The 23,804-nt window shown below is 38.2% G+C and overlaps 2 protein-coding genes across 3 annotated transcripts; both read right to left on the reverse strand.

The window, feature by feature from the left end:
* Positions 1-139: 139 nt before the first annotated feature.
* Positions 140-9,986, reverse strand: LOC112573277 (KH domain-containing, RNA-binding, signal transduction-associated protein 1-like). Of its 2 annotated transcripts, XR_003101197.1 has the most exons (10): positions 9,813-9,986; positions 8,937-9,061; positions 8,484-8,600; positions 7,973-8,116; positions 7,595-7,755; positions 6,922-7,087; positions 6,651-6,706; positions 6,053-6,126; positions 3,536-3,753; positions 140-219 (listed from the first exon to the last, which is right to left on the reverse strand). XR_003101197.1 is itself a non-coding variant. In XM_025253494.1 (9 exons), the coding sequence occupies exons 1-9, from the start codon at positions 9,901-9,903 to the stop codon at positions 3,638-3,640; spliced, it is 1,050 nt and encodes a 349-aa protein (XP_025109279.1). In that variant the 5' UTR covers positions 9,904-9,986; the 3' UTR covers positions 1,449-3,637. The 2 variants fall into 2 exon arrangements, 1 of the variants encoding a protein (XP_025109279.1); XM_025253494.1 differs by lacking the exon at positions 140-219 and having other exon boundaries at positions 1,449-3,753.
* Positions 9,987-13,350: 3,364 nt separating this feature from the next.
* LOC112573592 (ornithine decarboxylase-like) lies at positions 13,351-18,686 on the reverse strand. The gene is made up of 12 exons (XM_025254101.1): positions 18,525-18,686; positions 17,493-17,627; positions 17,020-17,179; positions 16,683-16,779; positions 16,458-16,534; positions 16,160-16,332; positions 15,843-15,980; positions 15,345-15,510; positions 15,087-15,231; positions 14,843-14,970; positions 14,471-14,682; positions 13,351-14,335 (listed from the first exon to the last, which is right to left on the reverse strand). The coding sequence occupies exons 3-12, from the start codon at positions 17,122-17,124 to the stop codon at positions 14,170-14,172; spliced, it is 1,407 nt and encodes a 468-aa protein (XP_025109886.1). The 5' UTR covers positions 17,125-17,179; positions 17,493-17,627; positions 18,525-18,686; the 3' UTR covers positions 13,351-14,169.
* Between the last annotated feature and the right edge of the window lie 5,118 nt (positions 18,687-23,804).

Genomic DNA, 23,804 nt, shown 5'->3' on the forward strand with positions numbered 1-23,804 from the left:
ACCAAGGAATTATATAAAAGCATACCATGATCTATTTTTCCGCTGCATTTAAGTGCAGAACTTCTCTACCGTAGAAAACCTGCTACTCAGAAATCTTACAAAAATGTCATGCTAATGGCAATACAGAAACAACCAAAAGGACTGTAAAAGCTTTTATTTAAAAATTTTTTAAAATATAAACATATCTTGATCTGCTGCCTCAGGACACCCTCAGTTCACCTGTAACAACCAACACGTTAAGATTAATCAGGTATAGGTTAGCACTACAAAGACCTTAAAGAACTACGGTTAAAATTCACACATCACCACATTCACATACCCATATTTCATAAAATTCAAATGTTTTCTGTTGGGTTCACATAAGGATGTTTTTTCGTTTGGGTTTATCTTTTTTTTATGCAATCTATCTATTTTAAATATAAAAACTTATCGAGATTTGTCTACTTTTATAACTGATGTGAAAAGTAAGGTCTTGTAAAAACCATATATTATTTATCAAATACTTTATAATACTTAAACCACAGTAATTTCTTCAGGTCCTAAGCAATTTTTGCAAAATTAGTTTTGTGTAGTTAAGTTCTATTTAAACACATTCACTTTGTTTCAAAAATATGGTTATTGCATAAAAGAAAATTTTTAGTTTTAATCATTTGAAAAGGCATTTTGATGGCCTCACCATTCACCCTTTATTGACTGATTTACTTGGTTTAGCTTGCCATGTGCCCAATCATAATTTTGCTTCACCAGCTAACAGGTTTATAATGCAATGACAATCTTTTCTTTTATCTGTGCAGCTTTAGTACTTGAAATTTAACTCCTTCAGTTTTAGGGCAGGAAACATTTTATGTATTTAAAAAAAAAATCAAAATGCCTTTTCTAAATATAAACTCCGAAGTTGGAGACTTTCTCACTAGATAATTTAGTGTCAAAAAAGTTTGTTGTTACCTGTTCATTGTACCTCCCCTTACTTTAGGGTCCGGTTACTGTTAGGGTTTATAAGCCCATCAGCTGTTGTCATTTTTTTTTTGTTTTCAAAGGGGATCACTTGAAAGTAGTCGTATTACCTGCGATCTTTGTTATTCATCAGATTCAGTGCTATTTGCAGAGACCCAAATGCATAAATGCAAATGAGTATTTTTCTTCTTCTCCTCATTTGGCACTTTTGTGCATCCACAGCAAAGCTGCTTTCCTTCTTCACAATGGCCAGATGTGCTTCAAGATCCTTTCCAGATTCATTTGCAATCAGACATACTTTTAACATATTTCTATGGGTTCTTTAAACCAACATGCTGATACAAGTGAGCTATTTATGGAAACTTGTATCAAACAATGCCAAGGAAAATACCCAAATTTATCGTGTACAGCTGATTACAATGTCTCCGCTACAAAAGCTTAAAGGATGCCTACCTGGTTATTTACAAACACCATAAAATGCACAACTAACATTATGTCCCACAATAGTTTTAATTTTCAATTCCATACTTGTAGCACAGCTGTTTTATTTTTATTTTTTAAAAACCCGTGAAAAAATCCTCAAAACTTTACAAGGTTTATCCCAATCAGCAGTGGTAATACATGGCACAATTTTATGTCAAAAAAAAAAGTTCTTCCCAGAACAGTTCACATGCTAAGTAAGCAGCAACTTGGAAGACCACCTCATGTAAGAATTTAATAGGTATTCATGAACCAGACAGGGGAAAACAAAGCCACCATGGCATAGAGCAGTTAATTTCCTAATTGGTTTTGTTTTGGTATGAGTTAAACAATGCTAACTGCATTAGCAGTTTAACAAGATAAAGGGCATGCAAAAACATGCCTCATATACAAAACAGTCAATGATTAATATTTTGCCACTATACTTTCTTTTATCTTCAGTAGTACTTTAAATAGCCTTAAATGACAATTTTAGACAGATTGACATATTTAAAACTTTACAAAATACCAGAGACAATCTGAAAGAGTGGAGTACATTGTTTTCCTTTTGATTAAAAAAAATTATTGCAATTTATTTTTTTTTTAATTATAAGAGTTGCATTAAGTCAACAGTTACAACATGCAGAATGAAGCAAATTTTACACAGCAATTGATATTGAACTATAAAAGCTACACAAAAATATACTGTGGAAAATTTTCACTACTTTTGGGATCCTTACTATTCAAATATTTTGAACAGTAATTTTTGAACTTAACAAATAGTAATTTTTATAACCTAAAATACTTTTAAAACTTTTTATTTTGTCAGTACATTCAACAAGATGTCAAGAAGAGCAAACTGGTGACCTGGACAGAAAATCATGCATTGGGTTGTTAACATTCACTCATAAAATATTTTGCCACTTCTTGTTTCTGCATTAAAGAATGTTTGGTATTCTTGTTTCTTCCTCAAAAACTTTCCTTTCTAGAAAAAAACCAATTATGCTTTTTATTCATAACTGTGCAAAAAACTCCCGAGCTCTTCAACTCTTCTCTATAATCATATTGCGAGTATACCATCTCACAGACATGTGATACAATATTTAATTCTAGTATTAACTTATGCAACATGAAGCGCCTTTATATTATTAATTGACCATTTTTTAGCTTTCAATTGTCTAGTCCATAACCTTTAAGGCTGCCAGAACTGACCTTGGAGCAAAATTTAACAATAGGCACCTCTCCATTGGTGCTCTCTATTCCCTTCTGTGTTATTTCAGGTACTAATTAAACAGCTAGATCATATAGGTTCTTAACTGATTAGTGTGCAAGTCTTTGGTCCTTGGGCCACTTTACAATCTGCTTTCTAAAGCTTGCAATCACTTTTTTCTATACCAACAGCAATACAGATAGTTCCACCAGGCATTGTACCTCTCTTTAAATTTTTTTTTTTTTTTACATTTTCTTAACTTTTTAAAACTGACAAAACTGGCAGAATAGTGGATTTTGTTCATGATTGTTCCTATTATTAACCTATATAAGCCACCAGAGTAATTTCAATGAATAACAAATCTTGCATAGAGGGCTTAGCAATATAAAATAATTTTTTAAGATTTAATTCTTGACCTCACTATGGCCATGTGTTTTTATAATTATCAAGAGGCCAGAATGCTACCCCACAACCATATTGCAAGATCTCCTTGCAACAGAGCTATTTTTGCATTTCAATATAAACCACAAAATAACACAAAACACTTATGAGACAAAGACAAGAGATTCATTGTTTTAAAGACTGAAAACTACTATAACTTCAGACAAGCTTAGATTTAAAAGATTTATTTCACTTCACGATGAATGCCAAACATGAAAAATTAAAACACAAGGATTTGATCTGATGGAGTTTTAAACTAGGTTTACAGGTGCAATGATTTATTTACAATGATAAGAGAAATCCGACAAGTATTTATTTTTTTAACCTGCCTCCAGCCATTAAAATATTCCACATGCTTTCTGTAGGAAATGTTTAGCATTATAAGCAAGGTCTATTTAAAGCAAAGTGCACAGGAACTTTCTATTTTCAGTTGGGTCAATGTAACCTTCAGGTAAGAGGTGTGCTCCATACCTCTGGAAATATCTGCTGGTTTAAAAACAAGTGCGAGGTCCCAGATGTGCAAGCTAATGGATGACATCACCCACGATACTGCAAGATTCCATGACGGGCTGTTCAGAATCCTCCACGCCCAGAATATGGATGGGTACGTGCTTTGGCGCCCCTAGCTGGCTGTTTGATTGGTCCTCCACTACCACCTCCACCAGCTGCACTGGTACCCCAACTATCACCTAAAATCATAAAAAGAACATGCATTAGCAGCAAGAAAAACCTGTATTGTACTTTGAATATGCATTTTCCTAAAAAAAAAAAATAATAATTTTTTTTTTACACAAAGATACTTATCCTTTTTCAGCAGAATCAATTTGTTCACTTCTTTGTAACCATAGAATCTTATGTGAAAAGTCAGAAAAGACATTTTGTTGAATGTTGCAAAGACTGGAGACTGATAGAAACAAAATGTGCCACAATCAGCACTATGGTCTGGTAAATCTTTATTTAAGGCCCTCCAGTGGTGAGCTTCAGTTGGAGCCCCTGCAAAACACAGGGCTCACAACTGTTGACAAACACAAAAACTGAAAAAGCCTCTATGTGAAAGTTGCAAATTCTAAGTAGAAATAATTCAAAGCTTCAACATCTATCATTTTAGTCTGACTTCTTTACCCTACACTGTACTCCTTCCAGAGCAGTCACAGAGAGAATATTTCACCTTTTCAGTAACTATTTTCACAATAAAATTTTAATAGTACGGAACGAGTTTCAATAAAAAGTCTAGCAAATACAAATCACAATTTTGTAAATGCTGCATGTAACAAAGACTGGAGACTGATAGAAACAAAATGTGTCACAATCAGCACTATGGTCCTGTATTTTTATTTAAGGCCCTTCAGTGGTGAGCTGCAGTTAGAGCCACTGCAAAACACAGTGCTCACAACTGCTGACAAGCACAAAGCCAGCACAATAACCGAAAAAGCCTCTGCATGAAAGTTGTAGTAAACAGAAGTTCCAACACGTATATAGTCAGGTGTTTCCAGATCCTCAGTTTAAACAATATTTTTTTCTCACACCAAATTATTAATAAGGCTTAACTGATAGTTCAAAGCAAAATACACACCAATATTTATGCTTGTTATAATCTTCTAAACTAATCAAGAGACATTCTAGGAATTAAAAAATAACCCACTGAGAGCATGATTCACAGTAGCAGATGTTGCTGATTTTAACAATTTCGATTTAGATGTAACTTAAGCGCACTGATCAATCCTAAATTCTGAGTGGAAATAATTCAAGAATTCAACATCTATCATTTTAGTGTGATTTCTTTACCCTACGCTGTACTCCTTCCAGAGAAGTCACAGAGAGAATATTTCACCTTTTTTGTCACTGCTGTTCACAATAAACTTTTAATGGTACAGAAACGAGTTTCAATAAAAAGCCAAGCAAAGACAAATCACAATATTTTAAATGCTGCATGTAACAAAGACTGGAGACTGATAGAAACAAAATGTGTCACAATCAGCACTATGGTCCTGTATTTTTATTTAAGGCCCTTCAGTGGTGAGCTGCAGTTGGAGCCACTGCAAAACGCAGTGCTCACAACTGCTGACAAGCACAAAGCCTGCACACAAATAACTGAAAAGCCTCTACAAGAAAATTTAGTTCCAAATCACATAATGAAAAGTGTTCTCAGATGACCAGTAAATGGGATTTTATGCACTTCATTATTATTACATTACCAGAGGCTTTAATGATTTTTCACAAAAATTAAAATACACAGAGAGCGGATCACTAGGCAAGGGGGTGGGGTGGGGAAAAGTTTGCAGTATGTTCTTAAGCACCAAAATTTAAAGTTATGGTGAAATAATACCTGGTTTTCTCTTTTAAAAAAAAAACACTAGCAAAAAAGAAAATCTTAGCAATGAGGCCCTGGGCATAAGTTTTTAGTCTGAAGACTTAAGGCACATAATTGTTTACAGTTTCAGATTCACACAATTGTTCTGTGGCATGAATTTCTCACACAGGTTTTGCAAAGACAAATGGGGTGTCAGTTACTTTGGGAAGACAGTAAAGAAATAGGGTTGACATAGCAAAATGAGTGCATTATGACTAAAACTTGCAATATTTATATATATTCAATAATTGACTGTCTCATATGTAGTAATGTATGTGTATGTGTCCCATCTGAAATAATCTCAGAGTACCCAATTATCAAATCAAACTATCCCTTCAACAACAACAAAAAAAAGGCTTTGTGTATTCCTGCAACCTTAGGTATTTTCCGAATCTCAACCATGATCTTGCCTTGTTAGTTTTTAATCAAGACAAAGCTGTTTACCTGAACAAAAGAAAAGCTAGAAATATGCTTTTTACCTTTCGGTATTGACATTTTGGCGATGGCAAAACAAGCAATGGACCAATACTTTGAGGCCTTACCAGAGGGCTAGACTTTGTTAATGAATAGCTTTTTTCCTTTATTGAAAAGATTTCATTTCAACTGTTCCGGCACAATGGTCTTTCCCCATTCCTTACCATAGTCATTATAACTGCTGTAGTCATCATATGCCCCTGATCCCTGGTTACCATAGTCATAATATTGTCCGTCACTGCAAAATTTCAAAGAGAAAAAAAAAATAATAAAAAAAAAATAGCATCAATACCAATGGATTTACACGGCTTGCTTTCTAAAACTTTGGACATCATTAAAAAAAAATGTAAAGGCTCAAATCAGTATGCATTTGTAACTGCTAGAAATAAGCTGTTAAGTCACTATGGTATGAAAACTATTATAAAATTGGCAATGCCAGATAAGTCATAAAGAATTAACTTTCAAGACAAAACAGATGTTAATGCTTACAGAATCTACCCAAATATGCAGCATTAGTTTCGTTACACCCCTCTAAATTCTCTTTTAATATTATATATCCATAACTTTTGCAAAAACTGTACACACCATATTTATTTTTTAAAGTACAGCAGAAACCATTCTTGCTATGGGCTTAAAGCTTTAAGAGAAGTTGACTGTAAAAAAAAAAGGCAAACATTTTTACATGCTATATTATCTTTTATCAGTCTGTAAGAGGCCTTACGTCACAGACACTTTGTGAAGGTCAAATAATAGATTGCTTACCCCTGTCCATAGCCCTGGTCAGTAAAAGAACTGTTTTCATAACCATCATCATAGCGCTGAAAAAAAAACTTTCAAATTAAATACCATTTTATCAAAGATTTAAGCATTAAACAAGCTAAACAAAATTGAAAATAAAACTACTCTCCAAAAATATTAAAATAAATATGCAAAGCTGAAAATCTAAGCCTTTGCTATCATTTAACATTATATATATCTATACATTTTGCAAAGGAAATAGTATTTTTCTGATGTTAAGATGCTTTGTACTCACGGAACTAAATTCATCGTATCCGCCTGACTGTGGTGGAGGAGGTGCTCCACCACCTCGTCCTCGTCCTCCACGAGGTGGTGCCCCTCGGGGCGGAGGAGGAGCAGCACCCCTACCTGGAGCTCCTCGCACTGGAGCGCCACGAGCAGAAGCAGGTGGAGGCACACCACTGTGAATAAACAAAAAAAAACTGTTGCTGTACGATCACTATTTAATCTCCACATGGTTATTTGAAATTGCTCTATTTATTACTAGCAGTGCAAATGAAAATCCATTGTAGACACGACTGTCATTTTCTTCTTGACTTTAAACAAATTTTCATGTTCTCAAGAGATGAAATGTTTACTGCAAAGGATGCCAAACCATCAGACTGCAATTTTAATTAACTTCCAAATGAGCTAGTAACAGTCACTCCTCAAGTCCATTTAAAAGGTATCTCTAACCCAGACCTAGGCAAAGGCCGGCCCGCCCGCCAGTACATATACTATATATACAGTATGGGGTAAAACTGAGTTAACTATATTAGTCTGGCCCTCTAACACCATCCCAATTTCTCATGCAGCCCCTTGGGAAAATTAATTGCCCACCCCTGCTCTAACCTATGCTCCTGTAAACATTTTTGTTAAAAAATTATGTAGGAAGCTCAACCAAGAAAAACTTTACAATTGTCACCTACCGTCCAACGGGACCTGTAGGTCCTGGAGGACCACCTGGACCCCCTCTAGCACCTCGGAAACCACCTCGTCCACCACCACGAGGTGGACCAGCAGGGCTTTCTCCACTGTTGATATACATAAGCTCTTGAAGCTGTTGTTGCCTAATATCATCATTGCTATCCTGCAAGTAAAAACATGACTAAACAAGTGCTCAGTAGCAATTTTCTTAAAATAAAATCTAACACAAATGACCTTAAACAGCTTATCTATTTAATTGTACCAAACAAATATTTCAAACAAAAGTGATATTTCAACAGATAGGCAACAACCAGTTATATACAGAAATAAAGTCATTGGGGTTTTTACACAACCTACTCAATGTTAAACTAAATCATTACCGGAACAAGAAATTTTTTCAATTCAGCAACTGCATGAGATAGTCGTGTGTACGCATCTGCGATCTCTGCAAATACTTCAATATAAACATGAAGTTCATCATTGAGATGAGCATATTTTCCACCTTCCTTTCTGCATTCCTCTTCCTGATACATAAAAGAATATTCTGTTACAGCAGATAATATGAATTCACATTTAAGAGACAGTGGTATCACTAAAAAGTTTAAAACTGCAAGTCATAAAAATTGTCACCTTTCTTAAAACCTTGCTGAGCATTACAAATCTGTTCTATAATAGGCTTTTAGACATCAAGTTTTTTTAAACCCCCAATAAATACCTTCAAAAACCTCATTATTCTCACATACAACCAAAATTCCCTGGTTTCCAAGATAAAAATCAACCAATACTTTTATTATTACAAAACATAAGAAGCATATCCCATTTTAAAAATTAAATTCTATTCATAAAATATTTATTTCAACAATTACCAAGTGCAATAATAAAAAAACTTACCTTTTGTTTATCTCTCATAGAACCCTTCCCCAAAATGGACATTTTAGTACCAGTTGTTTCCTGCAAGCGTTTAAGTGTGTTTCCTTTTGGTCCCAACAACTTTCCAACAAAGTTAAACTGCGAACAAAATGCGATTTATTAGAGATTGACCCAACACACTCACCTTAAGGGGAAGTCATCCTTATTCCTCAGACTATATTACATCTTAAAAACCATAGGCTATGGATATACATTGTCTTAATCCATGTGGTGACTTAGTGGCATACAAAACATAGGTAATGTCATTTTTAAATTACTGCAACATTTAGTTCTAGCTTTTACTAGTGTGCTGCTGCCGAGCAATTTTTTTTTTAAACTCTGTTCTTAGAAAGCACTGCAATGTATTCTACCTAAGTGTTAAGAACATACATGACCCAAAACTCTTGACTGATGATTACCTGAACTCAGGCTTACCTTTGGATATTCAATGACAGGAATTCTAACTTTTAAAGCGACTGGTTGTGGCTGCTGGGGATGAACATCAATCATGGGAACTACTCTGTCTTTTCTGTCTTCCCCTTTCTCAAGGCGTTCAATTTCTAGAACAAATATGTTTCGCTTAATGAAACGTTTATGGCATCGTAACTCATAACAAGATTTCCTATAAACAAACATGATAAGTTTATATCCTGGCTAGTGGGATTCCCTAAGTGCACTCGGTAACTAATATGTTTTTTACTAATCGAACTCGTGAAAACTCGCCAGCACATCCGCCTCCCCCGTCTCACACACACGGACGAGTGCGCTAAAAAGTTGTTGTGACGGCTATCATACAGATTTCTTTTTGCTTCCAAAATATACATAAAGCAAAGAACTTTGCAATCATCTGTTAACGTCCACTACTAACTTTTTTTCAGCCTCTCCAGGTCTTAGCCTCATTTAAAGAATGAAAGCAACGAAATGATGAAAGTGACTAGAATTAAATCGATAACCTGCAAAGAAAACCAATTCTACAAAAAGAAGCCACGTGCTGACATATCCACACCTTTTCAGTAGGCATTAGGGAACTCCAGGCGGGAAACGAGACAGTGTGTAAGCTATTTAAACAGGTAATGTTGTACACCTTACTAAGCAAAGAAGGACGCTTAAATCTATACACGCATATTTATTAATATTTTATGAGTAAGAATGAAAACCGTCAGGAACATCGAACGGAACACAAGGAACGTATTTTGGTTTTTACATCAGTTCATTGACCATTCCATTGTACAAAATGGCGGCACACGTGCTTGATGAAGCCGCTTTGGTTCTACCATACATGAATAATCACACACAGGTTTATAAACATACCTTGTGCTAGCAGTCGGCTGGCGTGTGAATTTGGATCTGTTTTTTGCAATTCTTCATGGAGTTCTTCCTTATATCCGTTGATCTGCGACATTTTTGCTGTTCTATAGTGCTATTATTTGGATATAAAACTGGCGGCGTCAGTGGGCACTGGCCTTCGAATAATGAAGCGTAGTACCTATGAATCGCATGCATCGAGAAAAAATAGTTCTATTGTTTCGTGTTTTAGGTACATAGTCTCTACCAAGTATTCCAATAAACGTAGCTAATAATTTGATTGGCACTATTTCTTCTAAATATTGTGGACTTTAGAAGTATAGATCAATCATAACAAAATCGTGGAATAGCAATGTACTGTATATATTATTGCGCTTATCTGGGGAGGGGGATAACTACTATGTAAGGCGAAGAAGATTTACTTCCCTTTTAGCCTTTACGTCTTTTAGTTATCACCGCTGCCTTCAGAACAAAGGGGTTATGAGTTCAGATCTCATCTCGGGACACTCTTTGTATGTTAGTCTTCTACGCAGGGCTGGCCATTGTTTTTTTTTCTCCTCCTGGTACACTGATTTCCTTCCTCAGAGCAAAATCGCCTTTAGGTGGAAGCACTTTCCTATCACTGGTGGAGGTTAGCGTGAGAAAGTAAATTTAGAGACGGTGGATGGGGAATAGGTAAGGCTGCAATGTCGTTGGCGTAGCGATCAGAGAAGATAATTAGCACAAGGGCGTAAATGTTTATAAATGGATCCAACCACCGGCGGTATACTGGTATCGGCAGGACGTCCTCATGCAGTTTGCCACTTTCCCTAATCATCAGCGCATGGTGAAATCTTACATAAGTAAAATGTTTTGATAATTTCTCAGCGGACTGAGATCCCAACACTGCACCACTGTGCACAAAGTGGTTCAGCTATACAGCAGCACTACTTGGGATGAACAAATATCTTTGTCCCTGAAGCGGATCGGGAGTCAGCACTGCCTTGCGTGTCTATAGTGGTGCATGTGTCCAACAATTAGTATAACACGGGAGGGCACCAGCCGGGTTGAGCTGGGTCCGCAAGTTTACCTCCGACAGACAATTAAGGCACGATGAGATACCCCTCATTATCGTTGTTTTCCACCATCACCCGCCAATAGATGACACTGCAAAAATAGACCTCGGAGGACGCGCGAAACAAACTGTAAAAAGGGATGAAAACTAGACAGCGACTGACTGCTGACGATGAAGACTGCAGCTAATGCACACACCAAAGTGTCACAATAACATAGAGTTTATCCGCTAGTAATTATTCCTTCAGTGTTTTAAGATAATTGAATAAAGTTGTACTAAGAACAAAAATGGGATTTTAATCTCTTTTCAATAAAAAAGACAAATCTGAACAAGTCTAATATAATTTTAGCGCTTTTATATATAAGTCTTATCCTGGCATCAGTCATCTGTTTGATAGCGACCGACATTTCTGATTTGTTGTAGCTTTTTTGTTTGTTTTGTTTGGTAGCAAGCAGAATAGTTGGAAATGAATTTTAGGAAATTGTCGGAGAGATCCAAATGAAGTGCTCAGTCCCGTTTCTGACAAGAATGTCCTGTTGTCTTTAAAAAAAATCATCGGCACGTGTCCCGCTTTCGCCCCCGAAATGTCACCACTGTTATCATTCCTATCAAATAATCTCTACTTCATCTTTATTAATTTTTCTCCATGTAACGGTGTGAAATAAAATGTTTCCAAAGGCGACAATACTCCTCTGCCGTGAAATGAATTGCAAGTTTTGCATTTAAAGGGAACTAGTTATGTCGAGTCTAATATTTCTGGTATTTTCTGCTTCGCTCCCTTTTATCCTCAACTACGTGCGATGGTGTCGTCCAAGTGATTTTTAGTACCGGGGCACCAACATTGGGCGTTCCGCCCGATATTGACGTCTGTACTATGCGTATGCTATTAGTTCGAACGCAGATGTTTTAGATGCAATGTGTAGGCCTCCTTCAGGTCAAGATGTCGTAGTCCAAATATCAGGAGTAAGTCAATGCGATTTCTGCCAGTCGTACAATTCAATAATTGTATACGTTACATATGCTGTACTAGCACTGACTTAAGTTCAGCTTCTTTGAAAAGTGACCACTCTTTCTGGTTGATGCAAAGTAGAAAAAGCCTTGAGTTCAGCATCTTTTTAAAGTTACCGCTCTTCTTAGGGTGATGCAAAGTAGAAAGAGCCTGGACGCATTTAACAGCCTAACAGATTAGCATTTACTGAGCGGTAGCAAGCAGATCATTGAGAGCGACATCCGATCAGTGAGCCAGACATACCTGCATATCAATCGAATGGGTAATATGTATGGTGCATTTTGCGTAATGAAATCTTTTTTAATCATATTTTCATTCTTATTATTAAGAGCTGACAATATCGTTTATGCAAATAGGATGATTTCCGTCAGCTCACTGTCGAAATCGTTCTTAGTAGTAAATCAGGTTCGGTTTTTTGTTTGTTTTTCTCCCTCGAACATCTAAGTGTTAATCGCTTTGGTGAGTAGCGTAGTTGAAAGTCTTTTATTTATGAATTCGAATCCTTTTTAGGAGGTAGGATATATCTAGCGCTGTATATATATTTTCCGTAAAATATCCGGTCAAGGTTGCATACAGGTGTGGAAGGACACATCTCGAATGCAAAGATGTTCGGCAGTAGAACCTGGAAGCACACAGGACAAAACAGATTGTATGCTTGTGTGGAAAGTTGTTTTACGCCCAGACATCAACTAAGGCTGTATCACGGAAAGGCCATGCAAACAGACGAGAGCTGAACCAAGGCCAGCCAACCTTAAACAGGTGCGAGCTACGATAGACATCTATCGCGAGTAGCGGTTACCGAGGTGATTATTACGCTTGTGATTCTCGTTGTGTGCGTGTTGTGTCCTTGCAACTTCTCTCAATCCGGATTATAGCGCAGTAAAACCCACAAGGCTGCCCATTTGCTGCGGACCCTCAGACAAGATTTGAACGTTACATTTCACAATCATCAAACGTTTTTGTGGCAGTCATGCTAACACCTTGTAAAGTCCTTTAGGAGGTGAATGAATCTGCTGTGATTTTAACATCCAGATCGCACATGAGAATGAGGGATTGGTGTTACATCACGGCAAGGAACCCAGGTCTGTAAACATGTGTCACGTGCAGAGAAAGAACGGGTGCTCGAGAAGAGTTGAACCCCCATTGTATCGGAGACAGCGCTAACCGTTGCGCCACGGGTAGGGACGGGAAAGGAAACGTGATTGAGAACAAACCATACCATACGTCCATTTGAACATGTTGCACACACACGTCTGGTGGCATACAAACTAGAGCGGGTAGTGAGATGTGGAGTGACAGGATAAACTGCACATTTCTCGAGACACTCTGGTGCGCAGTAGTATGCCCTGCAAGATCCTAAATTTTGTCATAGCAGCCTTGTGGTTCACGATGTCGACACTCTATTACCGTGTTTTGTAACACTAGTGAGGATTGGTCTCCGCAGGTCAGGTGAAAAATTGCATTACACAACACAGTCTTACGACATGTCGTATATAAACACTTTATTTTGGAAATTACATCCACCATGAAAAAAATAAATACGACATTGTCTGGCCAAGCTGAAAACTAAGCAGGTGTTTCGGATGTTCATACAGCCCTGCACTGTGATGGCTGCTAACACATTCAGTTGTTATTCAGTTGCAAGATTTCACAACCAAAGGTGAAGGCCCCTCGAAAAAAAAAGAAGAAAAAACCCATGCTGTTATTAGCCATAGCTCCGAGTGAAAGGTGATGTCTGCTGATAAGCACAATCCTGTTTTAATTCCCACCACTGCATTTGGAGACTACAGTGAAATTCCTGAAGGTGGAGTGAGAAAATAAGGCGCAAAGACGCCATGCTTAAACAAAATGGATACATTAAAAAACTGTACATTTGGTCCACTTTGAGTTTAAGGCTGCAAAAATGTTTCCCACACACCACTTTTGTGCAAGTTAAAATCCCTGCAGTGTGATCATGGGAAGGAAGAACTTGTGGATTAAAAAATAGATGCCGCTACAGCATAGATGTCCACTTTCATGAAGTTCAAATCTCTCACTCCAGGGTGAAAGATATATCAGTTACAATCAACTCCCAAAACTTTTAACTGTCGAACCATTACATATAAAACTAGTAAGTTGAAAGCACACACTCAAATACCCCAAAATTTGGGGGAAAAAGTAAAGCAAGAAAAAAACCCCAAGCAAATGACTCTTACAGTATCAAACCTCTTAATACTTTCTACAAACCCTAAAATTTTAATGGCTGTGTGGGAAGGAGCATGTATTCAGAACGAGGCATCATTTGTTGATCGATGGACGTTTTAGTTGAAGAAAGCATCCTCATCTGCATCTAAGAGAACGACAGGTGATGGTGGGACTCTCTCATGTTCCACCTTATCCAGATCATGACCAGCTTTGAGGAAGGGGATCTTTCCAGTTAGTCGACCGGGTCCTTTAGCTTTCAAGGCATCAGGGAACAGATGGCACCTGAAAGGTTCAAGACCAGTTTAGAGACTGGAACAGGATATACTTTGAGGATTAACCATGAAACAGATTATAAAAAAAAAATACCAAACAAACACAACTAAAATAAAAATCTCAGAGGGCAGGTAAAACACTCACCAAACATTTTCTGAACAATGATAGAACATTTCAGGACGTGGCATGCCATTGAATGTAGTTCCAGCAGCCACAGTGTAGGCACCCATATTGGGAAAGTTTAGGTAGTCTCCTACACAAAGTTCTGGCAGCCTCACTTCCTTAAGGATTTGGTCAAGCCCATCACAGGTAGGCCCCCAGATGCTGGTGCGGAACTCCATTGCATTGACAGGTGCCTAAAATTGATATAACCATCATTCTTAATATGAATTAATTTTGCGGTAGAAGCGAACCGTACCCACACAAATATTGTTTGCCCCATACAGAATGCTGTTCACTTTTATAATGCTTATAACAAAAGTAAGGCTAATTGTACTAGAAAAACTAAATACATACATTGACCAATGAGGCTTCAACTTTCGCATGGTCATAAAGCAGGCAGTTAAAAGAACCATAGACCCCATCATTGACGTAGTACATGAATGCTGGTTCCTCGCTCCTTTCCAAAGCAACAGCCTTGGCATCTATGGGCAAAAAAAATTTAATTTTTTAATAAAAACATAAGCTAAGCTACAAAGCAATTGCAACAGTTAAAAAAAAAATCTGTATAACACTATAAATAAAGTAACTTCACTCTGACCTGTTGCCACCATGCGCTTTGCAATGATGGAAACTGTGAGGTTGAAGGCTGAAGACACAAAATATCGTCCTGGTTCACCAATGATTCGTACATTTCTCTTAGGTGGAAAGTATTTGTTTAATGCATCATTCAGCACCTCTGCAACCTGGAAAAAAAATGGTTACACAATAAAGAAAAAAAAATTACAAAAGGATGTGGCACAGAAATTTACCAATTACGCACACACTAATGAGCTAGCTAGTAGTGTAACTTATGTACCTCCTCAAAGCTGATGGCCCCACCAGCATGCCCAGGAAATCCCCCACCAATATCCAGAAGATCGAAGTCAAAGCCCAGCGACTGTCCAATATCAAACACTTCAGCAGAGGCCTCTACAGCAGCACTGAAAGCAGCTGCCTCTCCCACTCCACTTCCACAATGGAAACTGCAAAACATGAAATTGACAGTGTAATTTAGCATTAACTTGTCATAAACCAGCACTGGAGAAAAAAATGCAAACTAAAACTGGTGTAATGGTTATTGAAATAACTATAACCAGCACTAAATTTGACACAGCATTAAAATCAGCCACCCTTTCCACTGCTTCATTTCCCACCATATTAAGCCTACTGTTAGTGGGGTGGCTCCTGTTTGACAAATACACACCATTTCCTACATTTCCACCTTAGATGCATACAAAATACTTCTTGTATCATTTTAAAAATGCATCTCATGCAATCAATTTGTCTCCATTACACACACACACACAAAATTTACCTGATGCCAATCACATTCAAATCCAACTCTAAAGCTTTCATCAGCAATGCACGAGCATCTTTAGGATGGCAACCAAACTTGTTACCCAGTTCACACTGTACTTTAAAGTTGGCTGGAGGCAGAATTCGGAGAACAAGACTGCAAAAAAAAATATATATATAAATAAAAAATAAAACAAATTGATGTTTTCGCCAATATGAAATTATTGCAACTTGTAACATCTATATAACATAGTATTTACAATAAGCCTTTTTCAAACCAAGAACTGAACACACCCAATTAAGCACATTATTCCTCTCATGATAAATTTAATTTACCGAGCATTTGGAAAGGCGGCCTTCACTTTGTAGAGCTCTGCCTCATTGTCAAAGGTCATCATCTGAACATCTTGCTTTGCAGCGTAGCGAATAAAAGCATTCTGCTTGCATGGGTTCGCATAAATGATTTTGGATGTAGGCACTCCAAACTTTAGAACTTTAGCAATTTCATCCTGTGAAACGAAAAGTAGAGATTGTTCAGTTAAAATGGTCTGTATGGTGAACAAACCTGAAGCATCTTCCACACAAAATACAAGACAGACACCATATTCTGATATAACAGGAGAAACATACAAACCTTGCTTGCACAGTCAAAGCCGGCACCTAGATGTGCCAGAAGCTTTAGAACAGGAAGATCAGGGTTGCACTTCACCGCTAGACAAAAAAATAAATAAATAAATTACTGTTTAAATACCAGTAATGCTTTTAAGCATAGTGGTATAGTATGAAAAGAGACTAAATAAGCTTTTGAAAAATATTAATTTTCACAGAGCTGTAAAATTAAAAATTCATTTTAACTTACCATAGAAAGGTTCCACACGTGGGAGCAATTCAGACCATTTTTCATACTTCTTTACAACATCCCCTAAATCAGCAAGGTAAAATGCATCTTCTTTGTGCTGCAAGAAAATATATAAAAATATGCATAATTTTTACAACCATGAATGTATTTAAATAAAAAACAAAACTAGTTAACTGAATATGGATCACAAGTAGTTGATTGCCAGCAGATAATGCACAAGATTTTTCAGATTTTTCAATGCAGACAAAAACCAAGATTTCCAACAGCCAAAATCAAATCTTAAGATAATGCTGACAATTCTTTCCAGTGTGTCAAGAAATTCCAAATTTTTAGATACCTTAAGCTCCATTTCTGCAACTTTTTCCTGTACTATTTCCATGATTGGTTTTCCATGGCCATGAAGCTCCACCTTGCAGCCCTTGCCAAAATTGTATGACCTCATTTTTAGAATGCTATGCAATTAACTGTGTACACAAATACAGGACTGTATGAACGATCTGAAACAAAAATAAAATTATAGTTTAGAAACTGGAAAATGAAATCTGTATTTTCAAGCAAAATGTATGCCAAAACTAGTGAAGCAATCACTATTTTCTTTTAGCAATGACGCTTAAACTATCAGCAGCACCAAATGAAACTTAATTGAATGTTTCTACGTTGGGGAAGGTAATTAATGTACAAGTTTAAAAAAAAAAGGAGAATGCCTGTCATCACTAAACCGGCCTGGAGAAAAGTCCCAATGACCAGAAGGTTAGCAGACCATATTTACTCTCTTTATCCTAAAACACTTCTTTTTTAATTGCAACCCACCTGGCCAGACGAAACACCTGCTTATGCTAAATACTAGCTGGGATCCCACGGAGGTTCTGCGTTGAAATTGAACTTGCGTTTCACAAGACACAAACCCTCAGGGCTTTCGAGGTAGAAGACAGCCGAGCGGGTGCCCTGGAAGCAGTTATTATCACGTTATGCTTTGCTTTCATTCAAATTAAGCAACTTTAATATTGTTCAAGCAACACAAATCAAAATGTTTTCAGTTCTTACTTAATATTACATTCATATCTTTTCAAAATTGTATGCATGTTTAATAAATCTGAGTCGACATTGCTGCAACATAGTAATGTCTTTCTGACGATGGGAAGGCACTCACCACAATGCAACAGCATGCCTACATGCCGGTTGCAGTTAACGCCCTCTAAAAACCACGTGATACATGTAGTAGTATTAGTTAAACCGTGGATATGCCAAACTCGAACGACAATCCACTATCGTTCATTTACAACTTACTATTCGTTTAATTTTAGTTCTGTCTATATACATGTAAAAACAATATTTCAAAAAAAATGCAGGCAAGACAAGGACCACCACTCCTGCAAAAGCGTTGACGTCACTAATCACACTACAGTGACACGCTATCACAGATGGTGAACACCGCTTCAAAATGAGAAACTTAAGGAGATGTCCTAGCTTTTTCTTCTATTTCTTGCTGTAGTATTAAACAAAATTTGCGTTTGTGTTGAAGAGAATACATTATATGTCCTAATTAGGCAAGACAACCGTTACAAGTGCCATTTTCATTAACTCGGAGCCGGCGAATTAACCGCCGAATATGACAGTCTAGGTTTCGTCTTTTTTTCTCTCTGAAGATAGAATGTTGTGAACACAAAAATCGACATAGGAATCCCAGAGCTCATTAAGTACCACAAATATTATGATCATTTCGTTTTTAACGACGAAACTGTCCGTCCTGAATGATCGATCGCAATGTCGAACAAAACATGGTCGGATCCACGTGATACAGATTAAACGTTATTCTTTCGTCCGTTTTACGAACAAACTTACCTGAAGAGGAGGCTCAGACCGCGCTTCGTGTTCTTTTGTGGCCGTAATTTTGCCGGGTTTCCGGGATCAAAGAGAGAAACAAGAATTCATCAGGCCCCGATTTCCCCACTGTTCCGAACGTGCGTGTAGATCGTACGCGAACCATGCATAGACTGAGTTAGTAGCCAAATATGGCGGACTACTTAAAGCAATGAAGCGTATGAATATTTTTGAGGGCAAATAATAGGATCATACAAGAATAATACTCTTCAGACCAAACAACCGTTAGTTAACAGTCTTTGTGACAGTTAATGATACTCTAAATAATTTTTCAGTTAAAAAATTTGTCTTCGATTTAGAACTATATTTTACAGCGCCGAGAACTTCCTGACGTCATCGTCGACATCTCCATATGCCAACCAATGAGGACTTTCTAACGAACTAAGTCTACTTCGAGTGGGGGTGGTAAGCTGCTAAACTATCAAGATGTGAGGTCAGTAGTAGAGCAGTGGGAGTTGTATCTTTAATTTAATAATTAGTCTGATAGATACGTTTTATCACAGTTATGGCCATATTATAATAACCGACACACACGTTTGCTCGTAATGCACTTTAAAGTACTGCGTCCACAGATGATGGGCTACGTTTACTTTATTTAGCTCGCAGCGAACTCGTGGGTTGATGATGGAGATACTAATATACTTCTCATTTTTTTTAAAAAATGTGTGCAAAAAACAATTTTAAAAACACAGTAATAAAAGTATGACTGTTTATTATAATTGTAAACATTAATCCCACTTCGTCATTTCGTGACGGCGGGAAAATAGTCCCGCCCCGTCGTCACGGACTGACCAATGGAAAACAAGGGGCTAAGCTCTTTAGCACCCAGTGACACGTGGGGAGACCGGTTGAAACTGGTCTCCTGCAGTACGATGATGACAAAAGGCCCCGGTTTAAACTTGCCGATGATGGCGGGGCGCGCAACGCGTACATCGATGCACGGGGCAGACTGGGACAGTTTCGTTAGGAGGTCACTTTATTTCAAAAGGTGGACAAAAAAAAAACCACACACACACAACAGGCAAACAGATGAAGCTGTAGTATCCGGTCACGTGTGATGGAGTCGTCACACGAAAGATCCTGCTCCCTTTTGCTCGCCTCCTAACCCCAAGGGCGGTCCTGTGAGCAGCGCCTTGTCACCAATACAGTGAGGGCTGGCTGTCCTGGGTTCAGCTCTCATCTCAGCACGCTATTCTTTCTCTGCATGTGGATTTGTTTTTTTGTTTGTATGTTTTTTGAAACAGGGTTTGCTACCTTAGTTGTTAGCTAGCTGTAAAACACGTTCCCTCTGCTCCCAAATCCCAGAAACGAAAGCTTGGTTAGATGGTTTTTGTGTGTGTGTGTTCGCTTCCCGCCCCAGCTGGCTTGATTTTTGGTGGTTGTTACATCCTTACGAGTTTAAACTGGCCCCCATTCATTGGACACTTGCTTCGAGAGCCGCAAGCCACTCCGGTTTGTTATCGAACAATAGATTCCTTCTAGGGTGTTTATCCACCCTGTATTGCATCATACCTTCTGCACGAGTTTAAAACTATCAAACAGTGGAATCGCATAGGCCGTCGGAGCAGCTTCGTCATTCACCTTTGGCTGTTAGCGGTTGCATTAGTTTGACGCGGACAGTGTTATTTTAGCAGATCAATTACTCGATGTTGCTGGCGGTTCTGGTGTGTTCTATTTTAGATATTACAACTAATTTTATTCAGTTACTGCTGTAGGAGTTTTTAACCTTCTTTGTTTTAAAATATCCTACATTTCTCATTTGTCAGGCTTGTACTACGGTTTAAGGTGTGATACATGTGTTTTAAAAACCTGGGAATCCCCTTTTAGATAGGCGGCGTTCCTCGGCGAATGGATAAGACTTATCAAGATACAATGCTGGGTTTTCACGAGGGTTCATGTCTCCTCTTCATTGACAATAGTATCCGACATTTTGTGGGGGAGGGGGGAGGAACGCTTATCACAGGCTACCCGAGGTCCCACGCCAGTAGGGATCGGCCATCCAACTACGCCGATATCCTCAAAATAGAAGAGGTCAGCAATGAAGTAAGGACTAGGTCATACATCGCATTGTGACAGTCACATCCTCAATGGTCTCTTGACTGGATCGCATCAAACAAAATTGTATTCACAATCTTAGCTGAACTGTATGACACTAAGTGATGATAACTAGGATAAACCGAAATTCAATCAAAAGAGTTTGTTCTCTGAACAGGCAATTAACTGCCAGTATCACCAATCCCTATCACCGTATAACGATATCAAGGCAAATCTGTATATATATAAGTATAAATTCAAAGGGTTGGGTTGCGGCAATCTGTCACCATTTTATTTCTTTTTTTTTTTTTTTTTTTTAAGTAGGTGGGGTAGTTTTCTTGCTACCATGGTAATGACACCGAAAAAAAGCAGAAGTGACTCCAAGCCAAGAAAAAGGAATAAGCATGCACTGGTGGGGACGCAGATTAAAGATCAAAGGTGAGGGTGGGGAGTCTTGGAAGAATCCATAGGAAGGGTAAGTGTAGGTCGAGATGACAGACAAATGTAAGTTAATTTGTTAATTTGACAAGACCGCAATGGAGATGGAGGACATGACCAAGAGACAACTAAGACCAAGGGGTGCTTGTAAGCAAGCCGGTTTCTTAATCTTCACATAACCCTTGACCTTAGCACCAGAACATACATCAAGTTATAGCAATGAATAGCAGAGGGCAGGTGTCGATGCCTTTACCGCGTGTTATGAAGTTCAGTCATGCATTGAGTTTATTCACCATACGAGAACGACTGTAGATTAAGCTTTGACAACTGGACTACAGCAATCTGATTCTCGCAGTATGTGCAGTCTCTCTCTCCTTTTTGGTAAGTGCAGTAAGATGTAGTTTTTAGCTTGTAATTACAGATGTGATGTATTATTGTGTTTCATCTATTAATAATAAAAGTTGTACACGGTGACACCGTCATCCGTTGTAGCAGGAGCTAGTGGTGGTGGGACTAGTTAGTGTTAGCAGCAGTATATCCTATATACATAATATACTTCCCACTTTAGCTTGTGTATACATCGTGGGCTTGACCTCTAACATCTTATCTTGGTTTTAAGGATGCAGGCTGTAACTGATGTTTACCTTGATTGGCTGACAATTTTCAGCCTCTACAAATACTTAAAATGACATCTCGCAAAGAGCTGTCTTCACCGCTGGCTGGACGACTTTCGATTGTCACCCTGAAGGCTATATTTGTGAGTATGTCGGGGGAGTGGGGAGGGACCTTTGCCGATATTTTCAAGCGGAAAACTAACAGCATGAGCGTCAATGGATTCAAATTTGCAGTGTAAGTGACACTCCAGGAGGCCGCAAAAGAAGTGAAGAAAAGGCTGACAACCGTCTCTATTAAGATGTAAACCCTGCAAGTGTATGGATGTCGTAATAGAGGGCGGGGGAGGGCACTGGAATGAAGACGAGAGACCACCTCCAGCGCAAAAGCATGCGCCGAGTAGGTCAGCATACCCTGACTTTGTCAGATCAATCAGACGGAGTGTCTAGACACACACACACAGACCCACGAGCGAGATACTTCGTCTCACATAACAAAATTCGCGTGTTGTTTCCTTCTTGCTATTTTGTTTCAGACCCTATGGTCATGACAATATCTTCAGTATCAGTAGACGGGACCATCTGTCACTTTGCTTTGATGACATGCTAGAAATCACTCAAGAACTATATTATGACTGTAAGGGTCGGGCGCTTTAATTCTACACAAACACAGAGGTTGTATCATTTTGTCGTCGATGATGAGAATGATGATTTTCCGTAGTCCCAGATAAAGTCATCCAATAGATAAAAACCAAGCAACAGGATGTGGTGTTTCACTTATTTGTAATAGTTCGGTTTCTCCTTCTTACCCCGAGAGGTAAGCAGCAATTTTACGTAGTCAGAGAACAGAGGATTGCCACGGAAAACCGAGCTACACCTGGAAATAAAATGCTGTTTATTTAATGCACCTTGAATATCCCTGGCTGCATGTCTCCTTCAAATGAAATAAATGAACTACTGATAGTCGATAAGCTGTTGTATGCCAAATGACACGAAGGTCTCAGAGTAAAAACACTGGAAAGAGCCGTGTATCGTTTACCTGTCACTGATGAGCACCTACTTTGTTGGACAAGGGTAGCAACTTTACTTAAATGGCGCAAGGAAGACCGAAGAAACAAGGAACACTTTTTTGAAAAAAATCACTTGTCTGCAAACAACCAATGAGAGTTTACACTTCTTTTACAATCGCCGGAAATATTCAATAATACGCAACAAGGATGAGTCGCGGGCATAGAGTTACATATTGATCTGGCAAAGTCCTTCATACATTGCATGCATGTGGTGAAATTTCGATGATTCTTATCTGAAACAATTCGAAACAATGAGGCTGTCGATTAGGAGACTGGCCGAGGGCCATATTCAAATCTCGGTAACGTAACTGCAGTTTCGACAGAGTCGATGTGTGACTGAAATGATAACACGTCACGAGGGAAAAAGGCCAGTTATGTTCCGATGTGACGCACACAAGATCACGAGAGAATATGTTAGTAGGTGGACCGACTTGTGTTGAGCTACAGTTAACATACAGACGAGCGTCTGACCAAGTTTTATACAACCCGGTTATAAGTGTACTAATCTTATTGCCTTTAGGGTCTGTGTGTTCAATCTCTTTTTTTTTCGATTAAATCTATTTCGCCCACAGATTTTTGACCGCATATTATTTAATATTAGATGTGTAGATATGACAAGTTTGACGTCGGATGTGAAATTCATAACTGAGTTAGCATCGTAATCAGATGGAAATACTCTTGAGTAAATGAAATCAAGTCAAAAGAGCTAATCAGGAGTGATGTATAGACAATTACAAAAAAATCTTAATTGGTTTGAGGCAGGTAGCAAGCTATTCATGCAGTTCACATTTCGAGTGAATATTAGCTGTAGTTTCTAAAAGGGAGAGGGGAGAGTAGGGGAGGTGGAGGGGCCAGCACTGCCAGAGTACATTACATCGATAGAATGGTTGCATCTGGTGCAGTATTTACGACCAATAAGTGCACCAAGGCTGTTAACCAGCTCTGTGTCAGATGCCGCGGAACGAACTTATGATCAACGTCTGAGATACACACGTGTGCCGCCGGTGGTGGGAGGGGGAAGTCAGGTTTTCGCACATCACTTTCCAGGTACATGTATTAAGAATTTTCAACAATTTAAAGTTATTTTA

The sequence above is a fragment of the Pomacea canaliculata genome, linkage group LG10 (assembly GCF_003073045.1).
Source record: "Pomacea canaliculata isolate SZHN2017 linkage group LG10, ASM307304v1, whole genome shotgun sequence".
Taxonomy (NCBI): Eukaryota; Metazoa; Mollusca; class Gastropoda; order Architaenioglossa; family Ampullariidae; genus Pomacea; species Pomacea canaliculata.